This window comes from Malaclemys terrapin, chromosome 17, assembly GCF_027887155.1.
Source record: "Malaclemys terrapin pileata isolate rMalTer1 chromosome 17, rMalTer1.hap1, whole genome shotgun sequence".
Taxonomy (NCBI): Eukaryota; Metazoa; Chordata; order Testudines; family Emydidae; genus Malaclemys; species Malaclemys terrapin.
In genome coordinates, this window is record NC_071521.1 from 4,774,780 (window position 1) to 4,795,745 (window position 20,966).

Genomic DNA, 20,966 nt, shown 5'->3' on the forward strand with positions numbered 1-20,966 from the left:
TCTTAAAGCAACCACAACAGAGGGGCTGAATTAGACACAATAAATCGTGCCCTGAGGGATAAGTTAGTCTCTCCTCGCTGCTGTTTCCCCTCCTGTATTATGGAGGGCTCATCAGTTAGAGTACAAAATTTGGTGCTGAACTAGGGGCACCAAACTTCGTGACATTAAGGGCGGCATTAGCAGCTTGCCAGGTGCCCAAGTCCTGTCCCTAACCTGCATACACAGTTACCTACTGCTGCTAGCAAGAATGAACGCACAGAACCCCTTCACCCTGAGCAACAAAAACAGCTTTTCGGTTGAGTGCGTCAGCTGTGAAACCCTACAGGTAATCTGCTTTGTTCTTACTCTGGTGCACAGAGAAGCGGGAAGCTCTAGGCTCCCTTTTAAGGTGCCCTTGGACCTCAACTAGCTCTAAGGGCACATTTTCAGGCCCTGCATGCTCGACTGACAGAGAAGAGCTTGTTGCTGCAGGTATAGGGCATAGGATGGCCTGGTAGTCTGGGGACAGGAACGGGAGCCATGTCCAAGCCCAAATTCCTCCATGGCCATATGCAACTCACTGAGATTCTGTGCCTCCGTTACCCATCTCTGAAATGGGGCTCGCACACCCCACCAGTGCCAGAGGGGCTGCGGTGAAGACTGAATATCTAGGGTTGTATTCTACCCTCGACGTCACCGTTTGTCCAGGAGCCGCCTGCTAAAGCACTCTGAGGATCGGAAGCCCTAGATAAGTAGCAAGTATCATTAGTACTAAAACAAGACTGCAGGTTCTTGAGGTTTGATTGTTTCTCAGCGACAGCCCAAGAGGGCAGGAAATAATTGGCACTTTCCCGTAAATATAATTGTGGCAGAAAGTAATACGGAAAAAAGCTGACCCCCAATTATACTTAGTCACTAAAATGACAATATGTCCCCTGCTGCTACCATGCACTGGGTTATAAAATGTAATAACGAGGAGCAGAACTATTACAGAGGCAATTCCTCAAAGCCGCTACCTTATTTGGGTGCACGGCACGCCGCAGGTTCTCCATCCATTTATCTCGTTCTGCTGCAGAGCGACAGGAGAAGCATTTACTTCCCGATGAAGTCGTCACCTGCATGGAAAGGAACGGGGGTTATTCTCAACAAGCACATTACAGACTTGGCTTTGGGGAAATTAAAAAAAGGGGCTGGCTGGTGCTTTTATTAACACAAGCCAACAGCTTTCCCCCGTCGCCAGTGAGTCGCCTCTAAGGCTAGTGCACAAGTCGGGCTGAGACCTCAAGCACAATGTTGAGCATCACAAGGGGTTAATCCTGGAGGCACATTGATCCCACTTCCCCTCTCCCACATCAGTGCCAACCTGGAGCGATGCCACCAGAGTTGGGAGTTACCCCAGGGACCACCAGCCCCTTCAAGTCTGAGCTTCGTTAAGCCATCAAGTGAGTGAGAGCAACTCAGGGCCAGATCCCGAGAGGTGCTGAGTGATGCACGTTTCTAGTGCTCAGCATCTCTCAGGATTCAGCCCATACTCTGCAATTAGACAAACCTCTTTCCTTTCCCCAACAGGGAATCCAAGCTCCTTAGTACCCCTCCCACCGCATCCTGTCCCTTTGACTCCTCACCTCTACTTGGCGGCAGTAACTGCACTAGGAAAGAGAGTTTAATAGCATTCCCGAGACTCTGCTTGGCCACCATGACATTGCCATCTAGGAATGGATTCAGATCAATGACATTTCCACAACGTTCCCTAGCCTCCAGCAGGCTTCCCCCCACACTGCACAGAAATTCAGGCATGAGTGAATCCACCTCTGCATATGCTGCCTGATGGCCAGGGATGCAACACTTAGCAAGAGTCCTCTGCTGCCAACCACTTTCCTATTCACCTCACTGAGTTTTCTCAGCATTAATTGCTGTACTGGGGTCTACGAAGGCCAATAAGATTCCTAAGCAGTTTCTTGCCAGCTAGCTGCAGCTCTGAAGTATCATGTGCCTATTAAATATGTATATTCCTCAAACAACTCTCCTTGAAACCCTGCTGGCAAATTAATAGACTATGATTTGGCATTAGGAATTCCGTATTATTCATAAAAACTTAATTCGGCTGCTTTGACCTCCTCTGTATTCATTGCATCTGTCAACATCCAATAATATTCTTTTTGAACGTCCTTGTTTGCAGACTGAAGGTATCTTACTCACACTTCAAATAAGCCCCCTTGGAGTATTATTTCTTCTGCTCCTACTTGCAGAGTTCCTTGAATTTCCATCTTTTACCTCAGCTGCATTTGTTTTCCCACCTGGCAGGCTGGGTTCACCACTTTCAGGAGACGTGATCGTCTTTTGCTTTGTAAATCCTCTGCGAAGTTTAATCTGTTCCTTCAGTGCAATCAGCATCAGGCCAGGATTTCTCACTGGCTACCATCGTGGCTGAGGTCAACACATATTCTGCCTTTGAACAGAGGTTTCATGTGCCTCTATGATATTTTCCAAATGGGACAAAAGAGAAGAGGCCCAACCTTGCCTTCGCCAAGTTGATCCAATAGACCTTCCACCTCTTGATATTCTAGCCAGTTTCAGGTAACTTCTGCTTCATGAACTGTTCAAACCACGGCTAATGGCTAAGAGCAACCCTTTCTGCTAGATTACCATGCATCCATGCACTGTACTGTAAATCTAAAGGATTCCTCTGGGCATGATGGAGTTAACTTTTATTACTGTTGAGAATGGAAGACTCCATATTAATAGGGTTGGTTGTATCATCTCTGCCACTTTTCTTTTTAGCATCTTTATATGCTTCTGTATGACTGCTACATTCCTCATGGTTTTCCTGCAACAAATCTGGTCTGCTTTATCCATACTGCATGAGTTCACTTCCTCCTCTTCCTGCTATGGCATTTTTGCTGGGCTTGTCAGAATATCTTGACCATTTGCATAGAAGATACCCTGGAGCTGCACTCTGGGTCAGTCTAGCCACTGCACCTGAATGATAACTTTCCCTAAAAACAGAGAGTGCAAACTGTATCACTTTTGCATACAAAAAAGTATGGCTAACACTGAGTTACAGGCACAAAGATCAAGGAAGACTCTGTTACTTACAGAGTTATTTAACAATAGGGTTTATAGCTAAACAACATGGAAGAACATAGCATCAGATTGCTCAGTAACTGCTATAGAGGGGTGAATTTTGAATGTGCGGAACTTCAGTTCAGATAGGAATCCAAAATGTGGGGGAATTTGAGGGTCTCTTCTCTTTTTACCCTAGTAATTAGACTTTGGCAGATCCAAAGTATACACCAGGTAATGTACCCTACACTCCAATCTGGAGGGCAGAGGTCTTATACTCTAATGCTAGGACAAGGTCATTGAATAGCAATCGTCAGGGGCCAAATTCTGTCATCCTAAACGAAGCAAAACTCCCATTTAAATTCTGGGGAATTGTGACTCAGGACAACAGAATTCAGCCCTTCCACGAGGCTGCACCATTTAATCCCTGGGGGACCAGACATTTTTGGATTGCTATTGGCTGAAATTCTCTTTAGGGCCAAATTCTGCTCTGTAACATAGATAACTCCCACTAAAACCAATAGGATTTACTCCCATATAAATCAGAGTGGAATTTAGCCCTTGTTCTACCCTAATGTCTGTTAATTTAATGCCAATTGTTTATTGTTTACCATTATTTAATAAGATGTGCATCTACTATATTTTATAACTACCCATCGATAAACTGGCATTAATTTATCAAACAATTATTCTATTAAATCCCAACTCAATGGACCACTGGATAATTATTCAAATGTTAAACTCTAAGGTTTCCTCTCTTAACAACCCTTCATAACTGGGGCATTCTGCATGTGTTGGACCAGAAAGTCTCCTGGCCCATTAGGAGTTGAAGGCCATGCCCACCATATGTGCCTGGAAAGGCAATTTCCCCCAGATTTGCAAAAATGCCTTAATTTTGACCTGTGACCTAAATGTCATGGGATATAAATGATCTTCATGAGCTATTAATGATCTCCATGAAGACAGTATTCTGTTCACGTCAGGATTTTTAGATTTGCTAAAACAGTGTTAATGGACATGCATAAACTCAATTAGTAGTTCTTGTTAATTGCTAACGCTTATTTACTCTCATTATCCCCATTCTCTGAATGGACAGTTCTTCTAGTTAAACAAAACTGCCCTGTGAATTTTGCGATCTGAAATTGGGTTACATAAGGTGCATTTGAAATTGGCTCATCTCTGTATAACAACAACAACGATCGATAACTTTGCAATTCCATCAGCTATTTCAGTCCAGGGTCTGAACTGATGTTATGAACAAGAGTTAAGCCTACAACGTAGCAGGAATGGTGAGCCTTCTCATACCCATGTTACAGAGAAGTTAAGTGACCTGTGCATGGCCTGGGTCTGGACTGCAGGGGTACCAAATACACACACAATATGAACCATGCCCATGGCTAGCATGCAGGGTGTTTGGGACGTTATCTGAGGGCTAGGAATAGGGCTGATGTAACTGCGACTATGCCTATCCAGCTGACATCCCCTTGTGCAGGTTGGGGGTGAAGGTGAAAGAGAAGGCCGGGTGGGTAGGAGCATTTGCAGCCTTGAGGCTACAATAGCAATCAGGAAGTGTTGTTGTTGCTGTTGTTTTGCTGCACATCCTTCCTCGTAGCCCCTGAAAGAATCTCTAGCACATGGGCCAGATACTGGGGCCGTGTGCTGGGATTCGCATTTCATCTGCAGTGGGTAAGCAGCAGAGGCAGGAAACAGAATCCCAAAATGCTGATTCCCACTCCTGGTTCTAATTACTAAACTCCTCAACTGGCAGAGCCAGGAATAGGCTCCAGGAACCCTGATGTCCAATCTCCCTCACAAGTCTACACTGCCTAATGGAGATTTAGCACACACAGCACATGCAACAGTGCTAGATCATTATATTGGCTGGGAAACCTTTCTTCCATTTGTTTAGGAGAGAGAAAAATCAGATGTTCAATCAGTTATTTGGAAGGATAAAAATAAAAAACAACAACAAATAAATATCAAACCCCACATTTTGCAGGAGGATGAGATTTAGAAAGATGGGGAAGTTCCACGGGAACAAATAGAAAGAAAATCCTAAAACACAGTGAGACAAATTCAGACCTAGTGGAAGCAGGTGCATTACTATTGACTTCAATGGGCATGCATCTGCTTACACCTGATCTGAATTTGGCCCCACAGCAGGTGAATATAACTGGGCAATCAGTCACGTAATGTCTCACTAAACGAGTTCGGCTAAGAGAGAAATAATGTACTGTACCTTTAAACAGCCAGCTGCTTCAGATCAAGGCAGTTGGGTTTTTTCCACTGCAGATGGCCCAGGCACGTTTTGGTTTCTGCTCAGTTTGGCTGTGCTGCCAGTTCTCTTCTCCATCTGAACCCTCCAGTGTAACTCCATCTGCAGCCGTGTCGAATCCTGCTGTTTTGATCTTCTGAACCACACAGTCGCTGCTGCTCCGTGGTGTTCGGGCTGTCGTGTGCTGAGTCCCATGCAATGCATGCCAGGCAGCCTGGACTGCAGGCAGCTTCTGGAAAAGCTGCCACCCACTGTGGTTGGCAAGAGCCCCACATGGGAGTGTTCTGGAGTGTTGTATTGCCTTATACATGGCAATTCAACCACAACCTTTCCTGGGAGAGAACTAACAGACACCAGCTGGCTGGTGGAGGAAGCTCTGTCCACTCCCACGCACAGCTCTGCAAGGAGGGGATAATTAAGAGGAACCCTCTGAATGACACCAGACATGCATTTACCTCCCAGCATCAACAGTCACCTCCTCATTCCAAGGGAACAAAATTGGCTGTTTCCAGACTCGAATCTCCAGGGATCGGCTCCACTACATCCCCCCAGTGTACATTATCATCCTGCAGCACCTTCATAATCCATTATACAGAAAATGTCTTAGTTCCCCTGGCCTCTGACTTTGGCTGCCCCTTCTGCCTTGACATTACTTGCTCGGAGCTTGTTTTCTGGGACATCAGTTCACATTTTCCTCATTAGTATTCTCACGTGCAGAACGGTGTCGTGGCTTTCAATCACTGTCTCAGCCACCTTCAGTTCTTCTCTCTGCCGTCTGCAGACTTGAACCCAAGCTTTCAAAATTCTAATCCATGGAAGCCATTGCCGTTCTCATTGACCTCTGCGGAGGTCAACATCCTTTGTTAAGTCAGACCTGAGCCCTCAGGTAACAGGACACCTACAGTAGCTAGGCTCAGAACCTAAAGGGAGGACCTTCGGGGGATGAGGTTTAGTCTAGGGGACATTAGGGGACTCTGTCTTTCCAATAACAAACAAAATCTGTGCTCCAGTAACAAAATAACTAAAGGCAACATTCAAGTGCAGAAGGGTGAGGACACAGTATGGTTTTGTTTTCCAGTTTTCGTACCAGCAGTAAGACAGACGCTTGGAACCAAATATACATTGTTGTTCGTCTCTTTTGAATGTGGTGGTCTGATGAATGAGTGGATCTGCACCGCACCTCAATTCTGACAGCACCCCCTGCTATTCTAGTCCTAGCCCCTGCAAGACTTCCACTGAGTGTTCCTCCACGCTGCCCTGTGCTAATTTGAATCCTCTGCCCCTGCACATCACACAGTGGCGTAGTGGTCGTGAGAGGCACACTAATGCCCGTTAGGCTAACAGATTTATTTGGGCATAAGCTTTCGTGAGTAAAAACCTCACTTCTTCGGATGCATAGCTATGCATCCGAAGAAGTGAGGTTTTTACTCACGAAAGCTTATGCCCAAATAAATCTGTTAGTCTTTAAGGTGCCACCAGACTCCTTGTTGTTTTTGTAGATACAGACTAACACGGCTACCCCCTGATACTAATGCCCATTAGGGATTAAGGTGAGATCTGCAAACTCCTTTCACTTCTGAAATAAGCCAGTATTTGAACCAGGGTCTCCAGAGACATTAGAGGAGGGAAGGAACACAACGCACCATTTAGCTTTCACCTTAAGCATTTCCCTATAGAGGCTGACTGATGAGTACCCATCAATCATAAAACAATGTTTTTTGTTTTCTGGCATTCTTTCCTTCCTCCACAGGATTTCTAAACAGCCATTATACTCCTGGGGGAATTCTGCACCACTGTGCATGCGCAGAATTTATGTCCCCCACAGATTTCTTTGCTTCCCTGCAGAAAAATGACTTTTTGATGGAGAAGCAAAGGAAAGGCACAGGAACGGTTATGCGGACCTCCACAGCAGTTTTGGGTGCCCAGGGAAGCCAGCAGAAAGGTCAATCACTGTGGGGCTGGGGCTGGAACTGGGGAAGACCCAGCTAGTGGCTCCTACTATGTGCCAGGCTCAGCTGCTAGTCCCGGCTGGGCTGGGGAGGACAGGACTTCCTCTTCCCCTGCACAGCATCCGGGGCTGAGTCAGACCCATTCCCAGATTTCTTCCCCAGCTGAAGGAAGCTCTGAAAACTCCTCCTCCCGCGCTTCCTGCACCCATCGCTCCTCAGCTGCAGGGGGAGAGATCACTGTACAGGGAGCTGCTCCCCCATCCGCCCAACCCCCATACATCCAGACCCTCTCATATCCACATCCGCCTGCTGAGCTTAACCACCCGTACCCAGAACCCCCGCAATGAGCCCCACTCCCCCTGTACTTGGACCATCCCAACGAGCTACCCGCACCTGGATCCCCACCCCACCAAGCCCCAACCAGCTGTACCTGGACCCTCCTGCAGAGTCCCATTACTGTTGCACCCAGAACCCCACAACAAGCCCCTGCGCATCCAGATCCCCCAGTGACCTGCCTGTACCCAGACTGCCCAACACAGAACCCTCTCAACCCACACCTGGGTCCCCCACACTAAGCCCCTCCACACTTGGATCCTATCTTGCTGAGCCTGCCTGCCCACAGCCGGTGCACCTGGCATGGAGGGGCAGGGCCTTGGGGTGTTTCTGGGGTAGGCCCGGTCCTTGCACTGTGTCTGGATTGGGTGCAGCCTCACCACTGAATCCGTGTGCCGGTGGGGGGGAGCTGCACAGTAATCTCCCACATTCGTATTGCCAGTGACCTGTGCTCCCCAATGCCATGCTAGAGTCTCCACATTTATTTGACAAATAAAATTTGCAGAATTTTAAAATATTGTGCACAGAATTTTTTTTTTTGGCTCAGAATTTTAAATTTTTTAGCACAGAATGCTCTCAGAAGTACCATTAACATGTTCTGTTTTCCTGTACGACTCTTCTTGATTAAATTCACCTAAAAATAAAATGCACTTCCCCCTTACAAGTGCATGATTTGTATAATTCCCCTCTCAGTCAACTTTCTACAAGTACTGTTCGTATCCCTTGCTCTGCTCTTGTGTGCTGAGCAGAACTGGTAAACAACTCTCATATTATGGATGTCACATCTATTTTCCATCTAGCTTCATTTTATCTTTCTTGAGTGGAATGTAATAGAGGCCGTATAATTTACAAAACTGTTCTCCTCCTGACCTACTGCACTTGCTCAATTCTCCAGAGAGCAAATCACACTGGAAAATGTATGCCTTTTTCTTGCTTGAGAGCTTATGTTTGGGGATAATCTTCTTTTTAAAAATATTTTCCATTTTGCCTCTTTACATTTTAAGAAATGGTTTTTAAATTTCAACTTGCTGCTAATTACTACGACAACAAAAACTAAACCAATCTCAGCTGCTAGTTCGCCATTAATAAACACCAGGTTGTCCCTATCTAGCACAATCTGCCAAAGGAACACGTCCCTGTCCCCATCAATACGCCCCCAGGTACGTCTACATTGCAACTGAAGGGGTGACGGTGGCTCGGGTCGGCATACCTGCACTAGCTGTAATCTAGCTAGCTTGCTAAAACCAGCAGTGAAGATGCAGCAGTGCAGGCTTCAGCGCAGGTTAGCAACAAGGGTATGTGCCAAGGGGACAGGAGGGCCTGTCCATCCTGTCCCGAAGCCTGCACCACTGTGTCTTCACTGCTACTTTTCGTGAGCTAGGTAGGTTAAAGCTAGCACAGGTATGCCTGCTCGCACCTATGACAGCAGTGTAGACATAACCGAAGGCACGACCCAAGTATGCCATTGTCTTCCCTTCCACCCCTGAATAAAAACGTGGTGCCCATCTTTCAGAGCAGCAGCAGCGATGACAACCCTCTTGCTGGAAGGAGATGGCTTCCCTGTTCTATAGCCAGCTGCTGTGGGGCACAATAACGCGCTGCCCTCCACACCATAGGATAACAGGTTCCCTAATGGCATGGTGCATTATTGACTCGTATGCTGGTTTGTGTGTGCACCACTGCCCTCTGCAAGATGGAGGCCTACTGAAGTACCAGTAACTATGTTGCCCTCTCTTAGCTATTGCCTGCTAGGATATAAAACCCAATAATACTCCAGCTCACAGAGATCCCCTTTTACTCAACCAACAGAAGCCTGATGTTTTTGGATAACAAGGTCATGAATTCTATCCCCATGGACAACAGTGTATGAAGCCCATGCAGCCCCAGAATAGAGAACTTCAGGTTGTGTCGTCTATATGACTATGGATTATTTATCTATGCTCTATGAGGGCAGGGACCGTGTTTAGGACTGCTGGATAGCTCTCCATGCAGCAGGTCCTGCTACTACTGTAAAATGGGGTCAGAGCTCTCATTTGATTGGTATATTTTTCCCAACAGAATTTTTTTTATAGAGCACACACACAAACTCCCATTGAAACAACTGTCTCCATTAGACATTGCTCTGCTAAATGAAAGTTCACACCAGAGATGGTTATAAGGCAAGAAGATTCCCCCGCACCACTCACCAAACAGATACCTTCCAACGCCATGTGGCAGGATGGACACAAAAGCCTCTTACCTCAAAACAATAGTCCTGCCCCAGAATGCTACTGTGAACTGGCTTGATGACCACTTCTTCCTCCATACTGAGATCCAGAGCCTCCACGGCGCTACTGGGGCTGAGCAAAGACTCGTGGGAGCGTGATTCTTTCAGCCTCGGCATTAGATGGGATCTAGTGGAAGAACACAATGACATCAGGGTAGTCTCTTCTCCACAGAGAGCTGATTAGGGTGCATGTGTTTAAAGTCATTCTCTTAATAACATCTACAAAATCACTGGGAATTTTTTTGCATGAGATAACAGAGGGCCTGGCCCGTTGGGGATTCCTCTGCAACCCCTTTGTAATTTGGGTAAAAAGAGGCTGCATTATGAAGAGGTTTATAATAAAATGTTGGTTTACTTCACTCTGATGCTGTAGGACAAGGAAGGCAGCAGGAGCCCATGTTTGGAGGTCCCTGCAAAGATGTCTATGTGTTTTTGCAGGTACACAACCCCTGTTGCATTGGACTTTGCAAATTCAGCCCTCAGAGTTAAATGAGGTCAGTTTGGTAGGTTGGCACTGCAGGACAAAACAGTCATCAGTAGCGGTTTAACACACTCAATAACACCAGACTATACAGTACACAGGCCATACGCCCCATGCCATGAGGTGATCTGTAGGGATCGTAGCTCTACTGCCATATGTTGTGATCGTAGCAGGGATTGCAGATTTCAACAGGGTTGGGTCTGGTCCATACTTGGATGGGAGAACCCCCTCACATGGGGTTTCATCTCACGTTATTTCAGAGCCACCCAGTCCCAGGTGAAAGTAGAAAGTTGTATGAAAATGGAGGGAAAACAAAATTAATGGTGCTTTCTTCAAAGCCCCAAAAGATTTGGATTTTATACAGATTGGGTCTCCCACTTGGGAATATAGAGCTGCCGATGGAGCTCTGCAGGGAGAATGCTAACACATGGGAAGCATGCCGCACCATAGGTACCCAGAACTATAGCATTGCACCTCCATCTTCATTTGCCAGGAAAGCACAAATTCCTATCACGGGCGGAGCCAGTGGCTGGATTAGCACGTTGCAGCTGATGTGCTCATTCTGACTGTTACAAACACACCCACAGGAAGGAGAGAGGTGGAAAACAGGACCAGAGAGCCCTACAGACTGATTTAAATGCCCTGGAGGCACATGGGCAGCATTTAGCAGCAGGAAAGTCTACATATGGTGAACAATGCACAATTTTCAGCAAGGATCAATACAGACAATGGTGCAAGAAACTGTTAACGGGGAATCAGAGAGGGCATGGGGAAAATAGGAGTCTTTGAAGGAAAAATAAAAAAATATAGAAGGGCAGCAGGAAAAGAAACATGAGGGCAAATGAAATGGTCCCTTTATCTCCAATCTGCACAATATAAAACACTTCTACTGAGGCCGGATCTGAGAAACTGACTCTAATAACTTTGACCTTTAGAACCCATAGCAACAGTCTTAGTGTCTCTCAGGCCTTGGCTACCCTTGGGAATTCACAGCGCTGTGAAGCGCAAGAGTAGTCGCGCCGCGCAGCGCTGTATGTACTCCACCTCTCCGAGGGGAATAGCTGTGAGCGAGCGTGCAGCGCTGTATGTACTCCACCTCTCCGAGGGGAGTAGCTGTGAGCGAGCGTGCAGCGCTGTATGTACTCCACCTCTCCGAGGGGAGTAGCTGTGAGCGAGCGTGCAGCGCTGTATGTACTCCACCTCTCCGAGGGGAGTAGCTGTGAGCGAGCGTGCAGCGCTGTATGTACTCCACCTCTCCGAGGGGAGTAGCTGTGAGCGAGCGTGCAGCGCTGTATGTACTCCACCTCTCCGAGGGGAGTAGCTGTGAGCGAGCGTGCAGCGCTGTATGTACTCCACCTCTCCGAGGGGAGTAGCTGTGAGCGAGCGTGCAGCGCTGTATGTACTCCACCTCTCCGAGGGGAGTAGCTGTGAGCGAGCGTGCAGCGCTGTATGTACTCCACCTCTCCGAGGGGAATAGCTGTGAGCGAGCGTGCAGCGCTGTATGTACTCCACCTCTCCGAGGGGAATAGCTGTGAGCGAGCGTGCAGCGCTGTATGTACTCCACCTCTCCGAGGGGAATAGCTGTGAGCGAGCGTGCAGCGCTGTATGTACTCCACCTCTCCGAGGGGAATAGCTGTGAGCGAGCGTGCAGCGCTGTATGTACTCCACCTCTCCGAGGGGAATAGCTGTGAGCGAGCGTGCAGCGCTGTATGTACTCCACCTCTCCGAGGGGAATAGCTGTGAGCAAGCGTGCAGCGCTGTATGTACTCCACCTCTCCGAGGGGAATAGCTGTGAGCGAGCGTGCAGTGCTGTATGTACTCCACCTCTCCGAGGGGAATAGCTTGCAGCGCTGCGAGTGAGCGTGCAGCGCTGCAGGCACTGATTACACTGGTGCTTTACAGCGCTGCACTCGCTGCGCTCGGGGGGGGGGGGGGGGGGGGGCGGGCGTTTTCACACCCCTGAGCGCAGCAAGTTGCAGCGCTGTACAGCGCGAGGGTAGCCAAGGCCTCAGAGAAGCTGTGAGTGTGTGTCTGTCTGTAGGGGACAGCATTTAGGCTGCTTCAAAGGACAGGGTTCTGCAAAGAGAAGGGATTTTAGCCTTTATTTTTAACACTGTCCTCAACTCAGCGTGATGCAATTCACATGCATTGTTTCAGATTGCTTCGTCTGTGTGTATTGAGTTTTGCCATTCTCAGGAACAAAGCTGAAAGAAATACTAAGAAATGCTGGCCATGTATACAAAATTCACCATTTTCAGTCAGATGCCAACCTGAGACCAGAAAACAGCCCACAGTAGTGCCAAAGATAAACCAGGTACTTTGCGAGCTTAGCCATAAAGGTTCAATCCATGAGCAGGCCCTGAGGTGATAAAGGTTCAGACTCCATCTGGTTTGTCCAGTTAAAAGTGCCAGACTGACAGCCCTGCAAAGTGAAGCCCTATTTTTCTGCAGAACCGGTGCAGCACAGACAGCAGTAACCAATGGGGAGGGACAGTATCTGAGGGCTAATAGACAGCTCAGTCTCCATGGGCAGTTCAGTCCTTGGTGCTCTCTATTGAGGCTGACAGCCAAGACCAATTGTGGTGGCATCTAATAATGTATCCACTGGGAACTGCACTAAGACGACCATCAAACACATTTCACACAGGACACCTAGCAGCTCTCAGAAGCTAATAATCTTTGGTCCTTACTGATTTGGGCCGGATTAGAACCAGCGACTTAGAAACAAAAGGCCATAAATCCCATTAGCAATCCTCTAAGCTGTCCACTCACCCTGGAGCACTCTTGCAAGTAAAACTGATCTTTAGGAACCGAGCAAAGTCTCTCTGTCATTTCCCAGTACTTTGTGGCAATTTAATACTATTTTTGGAGAAAAGGGGCCCACATCCTTATTCCCTGAATGATACTGCAAAGTAACTCTAATGCAGATAGATTGGTTGAGTTAACCCCGGCTGCGAGTGCTACGGAGAGAAATATCTGGAAACCGTAGAGCTGATAGCATAAACCATTAACAAATCGCTAAAGAGCTCACCATGGTGACATTTATATTAAGTCTTACTTTCTATAATTTAGAGAAAAATCTAGGAAATCTAAGCAATCAGACCAAGGCTCAAATTCTTCACGTGGGTAAAGTTCTGGCAATATGAACTCAGAATTCAATAAGCACCTATTGTATGTATATACACACACGTTATCGAGCCATGAATTTGTACTGCTGTTCTCCCAGTTTAGCAAACATTGCAACAAAATGAGTCAGAAGTTGCGGGTGTGGGCATGTGTGTGGTAGTGCAAGTGTGTAGTGGAGGGAACTTGACAGGGGAGAACTTTTCACGTTACATTGTTATTTAACAGTGGTTTGCTTCAGAATAGCCTCTACAGAACAAAGGACACTACAATAGGACTATGTTATCTCATTACCAAATTAACAGCATTCACTTTATACCCATAGTCTGTTTACGGCACCTTCATGCATTAAGAAACTGTACAGTCATTGGGATTTTTTCATAAAAATAAAAGCAGCAGGGAGTCAGATTGCTCCCGGGACTGGTAGCAGAATCCGTTCCTAAGCACACAAAGCCCTCAACCTCTAGGCCAGGGGTAGGCAACCTATGGCACGTGTGCCGAAGGCGGCACGCGAGCTAATTTTCAGTGGCACTCACACTGCCCAGGTCCTGGCCACCGGTCCGGGGGGCTCTGCATTTTAATTTAATTTTAAATGAAGTTTCTTAAACATTTTAAAAATCTTATTTACTTTACATACAACAATAGTTTAGTTATGTATTATAGTCTTGTAGAAAGAGACCTTCTAAAAACGTTAAATTGTATTACTGGCACACGAAACCTTAAATTAGAGTGAATAAATGAAGACTCGGCACACCACTTCTGAAAGGTTGCCGACCCCTGCTGTAGGCAGCTGATATAACCCAGCCTGAGTTGGTAGCCACTCAAACTTTTCACCAGATGTCTGTGTGACGATGGCCTGTGTGAAATGAGGTAGCTGGGCCTCATGGTGTCCATGACACAAAAACTACCAGCAGAGTTGTGGCTAATGAGCGCTCCTGGCTGGAAATCTAACAAGAGAGGCCATGAAAAACCTCACCGTTAGGGCCACCCCTCCAGGATAGGCATGAACATTGCTTGGGGAGGATCTCCCAGGACAGTCGGACACCATTCACCAGCACCAAAGTCACACACACATACACAATTAAAAATCAATCAAGTTCTACTCCCCATGCTTCCCATAACCCTCTGAAACTTGGTGCTGTCCAGACTGCCTGTTACAAGCAGTGACTGCTTTGTAGAATGTGATGTATACTGGATGTCTGCAAAGGGCACAGTACCCTTTCATTTTAATACCCACTTCTAGTGAAGGAAAGTTTATCATGTCCTTTAGTGGGTGACATGACATTTGCTGCAGGGATCCAGTTACTGGCAGCTGTAACTCCCTGTCTTAGTAGCCATGGTTGTGCAGGCTTCCCTTTTGTGTGAACAGTAATAAGAAATTCCCGATAATGCCATGAACTGCCTGGCTGACTCACTGCGGAGAGGGCACTATTATTCTTACTGAAACGATAACTCTGCTGTCCTGGCCATTTGGGAGACAGAGAAGGAAAGCCAGCCACACGAACATTAAAGATGAAGCAACTGAGAGGTACAATGTTTTCACAGCTAACGCACAAGAGATCTGGAATGCTTGGGTTGAACCTGCTCTATGAAGAGGGGCAGCAATTTGAGAACAAAAACATTATTCTGACTTTGGCGGTGGTGAAAAGTGCTGGATTAACAGTGGTGCGGTGTGAAGGCCACGCTAATCAGAGAACTGGTGCAGCAAGGGCAGCATCTGTATCAGCTTTCTCCACTTACTGCTCTGCCCTGGGCCTAGGAGGCGCCTACCTCTAGTGTGAAGGGACAGTTCTGTCTCCAGCTCCCTGCAGAGCAAAGTCGTCTCACAAGGGGCAAGCCATCATACAATGTTGCTGCCAGTTCGAAGGGACAATTGCGATGCAGATATTCCTAGCATGCCACCAATATTTTAGATAGTTTGAAAAGAGCTGGCTGAGAAGCTTGCTGGACCATTAATGCTGATTTTCAATAAGTCTTGGATCATTGGGGAAGTTCCAGGAGACTGCAAGAAAGCTAATGGGGTGCCAAGATTTAAAAGGGGCAAATGGGATGACCTGGGCAATTACAGGTCTGTCAGCCTGAACATTGCGCCCGGGCAAGATAATGGAATGGCTGATACTAGACTCGATTAATAAAGAATTAAAGGAGGAGGATTAATTAATGCCAATCAACACGAGTTTACATAAAATAGATCCGGTCAAACTAACTTGATATATTTTTTTATGAGATTATAAATTTGGTTGATAAAGGTAATAATGTTGACGTAATATACTTAGACTTCTCCAAGGCATTTGAATTGGTGCTGCATGACATTTTGATTAAAAAACTAGAATGATATAAAATTAACATAGCACACGTTAAATGGATTAAAAATTAGCTAGCCAAGAGGTCTCAAAATGTAACTGCAAATGGGGAATAGTCATAAAGTGGGTCTGTTTCCAGTGGGGTCCCTCAGAGATCAGTTCTTGGCCCTACATTATTTAACATTTTTATGAATGATCTGGAAGAAAACAAAAAATCATCACTGATAACGTTTACAGATGATGCCAAAAATCAAGAGGCAGTCAGGTCACTGATTCAAAGCAATGTGGTCATTTGGTAAACTGGGTACAAGCAAACAATATGTGTTTTAATCCAGCTAAATGCAAATATAAATATCTAAGAACAAAGAATATAGGCCATACTTACAGAATGGGGGACTCTACCCTGGGAAGCAGAGACTCTGAAAAAGATTTGTGGGTCGTGGTGGATAATCCAGTAAACATGAGCTCCCAGCGCAATTCTGTGGTCAAAAGAGCTAATGTGAACCTGGGATGCATAACTAGGGGAATCTCAACTAGGAGTAGAGAGATTTTACCTCTGCACTTGGTACTGATGCGACTACTGCTGGAATTCTGTTTCCAGTTCTGATGTCCACAATTCAAGAAAGATGTTGATAAATTGGATAGGGTTCAGAGAAGAGGCATGAGAATGATTAAAGGATTAGAGAACATGCCTTTATAGTGACAGAGTTCTTCAAATCTACCTATTTATTTTAACTCTAGTGATCGAGTCGAAGAGATCTATGAGATTAACAAAGAGAAGGTTAAGGGGTGACTTGATTACAGTCTGTGTGTCTACATGTGGTACAAACATTTAATAATTGGCCTGTCAATGTAGCAGAGAAAGATATAATGCAATCCAGTGGCTGGAAGTTGAAGCAAGACAAATTTACATTGGAAATAGGGTGTAAATTTTTGCCAGTGAGGGCAATTAACCATTGGAACAATTTACTAAAGGCCAAAGTCTCCATCACTGGTCATTTTAAAATCAAGATTGGATGTTTCTCTAAAAGTAATGCTCTGGGAATTATTTGGGGGAAGTTCTGTGGCATATGTTATACAGTAGGTCAGACTAGATCAGGGGTAGGCAACCTATGGCACGCGTGCCGAAGGTGGCACGCGAGCTGATTTTCAGTGGCATTCATGCTGCCCGGGTCCTGGCCACCGGTCCGAGGGGCTCTGCATTTTAATTTAATTTTAAATGAATCTTCTTAAACATTTTAAAAACCTTATTTACTTTACATACAACAATAGTTTAGTTATATATTATAGACTTATAGAAAGAGACCTTCTAAAAACATTAAAATGTATGACTGGCACGTATTAGATTAGAGTGAATAAATGAAGACTCAGCACACCACTTCTGAAAGGTTGCCGACCCCTGGACTAGATGATCACAACGGTCCCCTCTGGCTCTGCAATCTATGAACAGCTATGTAAAACTAGTACAGAACTTCTTGTTGTCAGAACAACTCATGAATGACCAGAGCATCTGTAAATCCATCCTCTTCCCTTCCTCATTTTCAGAATCTGAGACCACGATAGCCCCCAGCCACCTAACCAAGCAGTACAGATAGTGTTCGCTTACTGTATATACACACTTCCAGGACTGGGGGGTGTTTCCTTCAAATACATCTCCCCACCGTCACATTTTGAAATATAGCATGTGCACACAGCCAATTTCTTTCTTTAATAACACAATATGTATTCTGGCTCCCGTCTTGGTTTACATGAGCAAATCAAATTAGGTTGTTAGGCTTTTATAAGTGCAGCAGATAAATCCACCAGGTCAGAGAGTTCTCATTGGAGGAACGGTGTCTCTGAACAGCACATTGGGTTTGTTTTGCCACGTGCCTTATTTTAATCCTTTTCTGTGGCTCCAAGGTTCAGTTTAAATGGAAGGGGGGAAAAGCTCATACAATCTCACATCAGTTTTAAAGAGAAACAACAGCATTAGCCCTCCTGGCACTGTCCTGGACGGTCCAACAGAGAGGCAGCCAAAACCTAGTTATTGAAGAAAAATGTTTACTACCCAAGAGCAGGGAAAGAGGATTGTTTTTCTAAATAATAAACCTAATGGAACATTTCAGCATTAAGAGATTCTAATGCTCTTGGTGTGACTCTTTAATAAATAGCCGGAATTAGGGATGCTGAATATTGTTATTTAGATTGCAGCAATACTCCAAGAATACTGGTGCTTTGTCCACACAGAGAGTAAGTTTACACAGGGATAAAAAAAATCCACGCCTGGCCCGGGTCAGCTGGCTTGGGCTTGCGGGGCTGAAAAATTGCCGTGTGGACATTTGGGCTTGACCCTGAGCTCTGAGATTCTGCAAGGATCAACTGTCAGCAGGCCAGCTAACCTGACTGACAATGTGCCAGGGATTGGTAATGTGGTATGCAGCCTTTCACTTCCACGTCATGAGATGAATCTAAGCCTAGTAGGCTAATGTCCTGCTGGAGCAACTCAGTTGTACACAGGAGGGACCATCAGCAGAGCTCAGTCTCCGCGCTCAATTCCAGAACTCGGCCCCTCTGCTGAGGCTCCAAACAAGGACAGCATTTAGGCCTTGTCCACTTATGGAGTCATTGTTCGATGTGTGACACTCAGATTGTGGAATCTGAGTGTTCACATGGAGGTATTCTGGTGTAGTTAATCTGCTTTAAATCCACACCCTGCCTTATTCTGGAATATTATCTTCCACATATAGACAACCTCTTAAAAGAGCAACATCCACATACAACCTCCACAGTTTTAGTTTCAGGCTGCACCTGCCTAATTCACCTGTTGATTTGTGTGTGTTTACGATGATAATTTTCCTGGTTTTTAAAATGTTTCCCTCTCCCCTATTGCTGAAAGGCACCCAACAGGGGGAACTGAGTATAGATAGAGGGGACAAGCCACAAAGTGCTGTCAATTGCACTAAGTAAACAAATGGAAAAGAAGAAGAAGATGGCTTCTTGAATATCTTCCAGTTCTGCTCTTCAGTGTCCCTTGGAACAGCAGCAGGTAAGAAAGGTCCAGAGAGAGGTGTGATTTCTAAGATGAAGGTTCCCCTTTAACACCAGGAGCAGTGCTGGACACAGAGTGAGGCTGAGACCATCAGACTTAGTTCACACAGGACATCCCACTGCCATCAGAGGGTAACATGTTTTGGTTATCAACCTGCTGGGACCTAGGTTTGGTCTGGTGACTTGGAGGTGAATGGTTCTGCATCCCATTACAAATGCTAGGAGCCATTCGGTTCCCTCAGATTTTACTACACTTCCTGGTCAGGTAACTGGCAAACACAGGGAAAATTCATGACATCAATTCCAAATCACTTATCGAGGGCTAACAATTCTCCCCTCCCACCCACACAGGGGAATCTCCGAGGCTGTTCTGCTGTCCCCTACGTGCACACTACTCCTCTGGGGCGTCCTGCACATGTCAGAGGAGCAGAGCCGCCAGGAAGGGATCGGCTGTGCAGACTGAAGAGGAGAATCTAGCTGCTTCCAGCCTGGGGATTATGGAATGTTTGTTATGACTGAGAGCAAAGTGGACAACTCTGTGGAATTAATTTGCATCATAAAACAAAGAGAAGGATTTTGTCCCTTTGCAGCTGAAAATAAATCAAACATTATCCTTTCTGACTGGTCAGTAGTTGCATGGGACATTCCAGTGAGAGCAGGAATGAAGTCAGGCTCTTCTGCTCCACAAACACAGCCCCCCTGCAACGTAGGCTACTGGAGAATCTGCGTTATCTGTAGTTGTATCATGACTTATGTCCTCTGCATGGGGCATCAGTTAACAGTCAGTCACATAATGAACACATAATTACATTTAATAGGTCCTGCCCTCATTTTGAGATGATCCTCAATTTTAATCAACAGGGGAAATAATTACAACCAGAGGGACTCCATCAATTCAAACAAGGCTCCAAATTTTGATTTTGTACAAACAAAGCTTCTCAAAACCCAAGCGATGGTGCCGTATTTTTTTAATCTTTTAAATTCCCTGGGAACGCCTGTTTATTTGCTTAACAAAATATTCCCTGGGAAGGACAGTTGGTGAGAACCTGAAAGTGAGTCATTATAAACAGTGGAGAAGCTAACTTGATTGATTTGCATTCTGCAAAGTGAGAGAAATTGCAAAAAGTAAAGAAAGCACACTGAGAGAGAAGAATAAAAGGGAATTCAAAAAATTTGCTCAGTTTCAATAATGTAAAATGTTATCAGCAACCTAGAGAAATCAACGGCTTTCTTGACAACACAGGACTTTGAGACTGGCAATATCCCTTTGACAGAAAACGGAGGGTCTCAACAACGATGTATAGAAACACCAGGTCTCATTCTCATCTCACGCCAGTGTAAATCAGCAGTAACTCCAGTGAAGTTAATGGTATTATCTCTGTGTACAACTGATGTAAGTGAGAGAAGAATCAGGCCCACCATTCTTCAGAGTGGCACAGCATGGCATGAAGAACTAACAAGTCTCAAATTGCCAAAAGTTACAGGGTGAGATTCTGATCACACTGACACCAGAATGTTCACGACAAACTCCAGGTGTAAAGCTGGTGTGAAAGCAGAATCAACCACACAGACTTTGGATATCCCATTGCATTGCCAGCCTGCTCCGGAGGTGACGGGGACAGGACCTGGGGCAATCTCCCCCTTATTCACTAACATCATTTTGCTGCAACTTAATTCAAGAGGCAGCAGCAGGATGAGGCGGAAAAAGCAAGCCCGAGCTCTTTCCTTCTGGAGTGCCCATGAGGGGAGGAGGCTGGCAAGCTGCACTTCCCTGTAACACTAAGGTGTCAGCTCCAGGCACCAGATCGTGGCTGGCTGCTGAAGACAATGATGACGTTTTTAAAAATAACAAACATGGGGACCACAGCTGGGTCTCTGCTAAAAATAAGCCACTTGGTGGGGAGAAATTGACTAAAAGCAAATTGCAGGCTTGCGTCAAACAATGTCAACCCGGCAGTGGTATCACCCTGGGTGAGGTTGCTTCATCCTCACTTCCAGTTCCCAGCATGGACAGTACATCCCCAGGACGTGCCTCTGTGCTAGCACACGACATCTCGTCAGTCACCGGGCAGTTCACTCGCGCCGGTGACGTGCTAACCAACTCGGCCTGGGGATTTCTGAATCCACGAAAGGCTAAACTGCTGCTCACTCTAATACCTCCCTT

The 20,966-nt window shown here is 46.0% G+C and overlaps 1 protein-coding gene across 13 annotated transcripts in view; it reads right to left on the reverse strand.

The window, feature by feature from the left end:
- DAB2IP (DAB2 interacting protein) overlaps positions 1 to 20,966 on the reverse strand; it is a 407,650-nt gene that overhangs the window by 62,745 nt on the left and 323,939 nt on the right. For all 13 annotated transcript variants that reach the window (XR_008442606.1, XM_054007198.1, XM_054007200.1 and 10 more), the window contains 2 exons: positions 9,839 to 9,992; positions 996 to 1,094 (listed from right to left, as the gene is read on the reverse strand). Coding sequence is in view for 12 of the 13 variants with exons in the window: in XM_054007198.1 (XP_053863173.1) it covers positions 996 to 1,094; positions 9,839 to 9,992 (253 nt within the window). In the remaining variant the exon portion in view is untranslated. The remainder of the gene's footprint in view (positions 1 to 995; positions 1,095 to 9,838; positions 9,993 to 20,966) is intronic.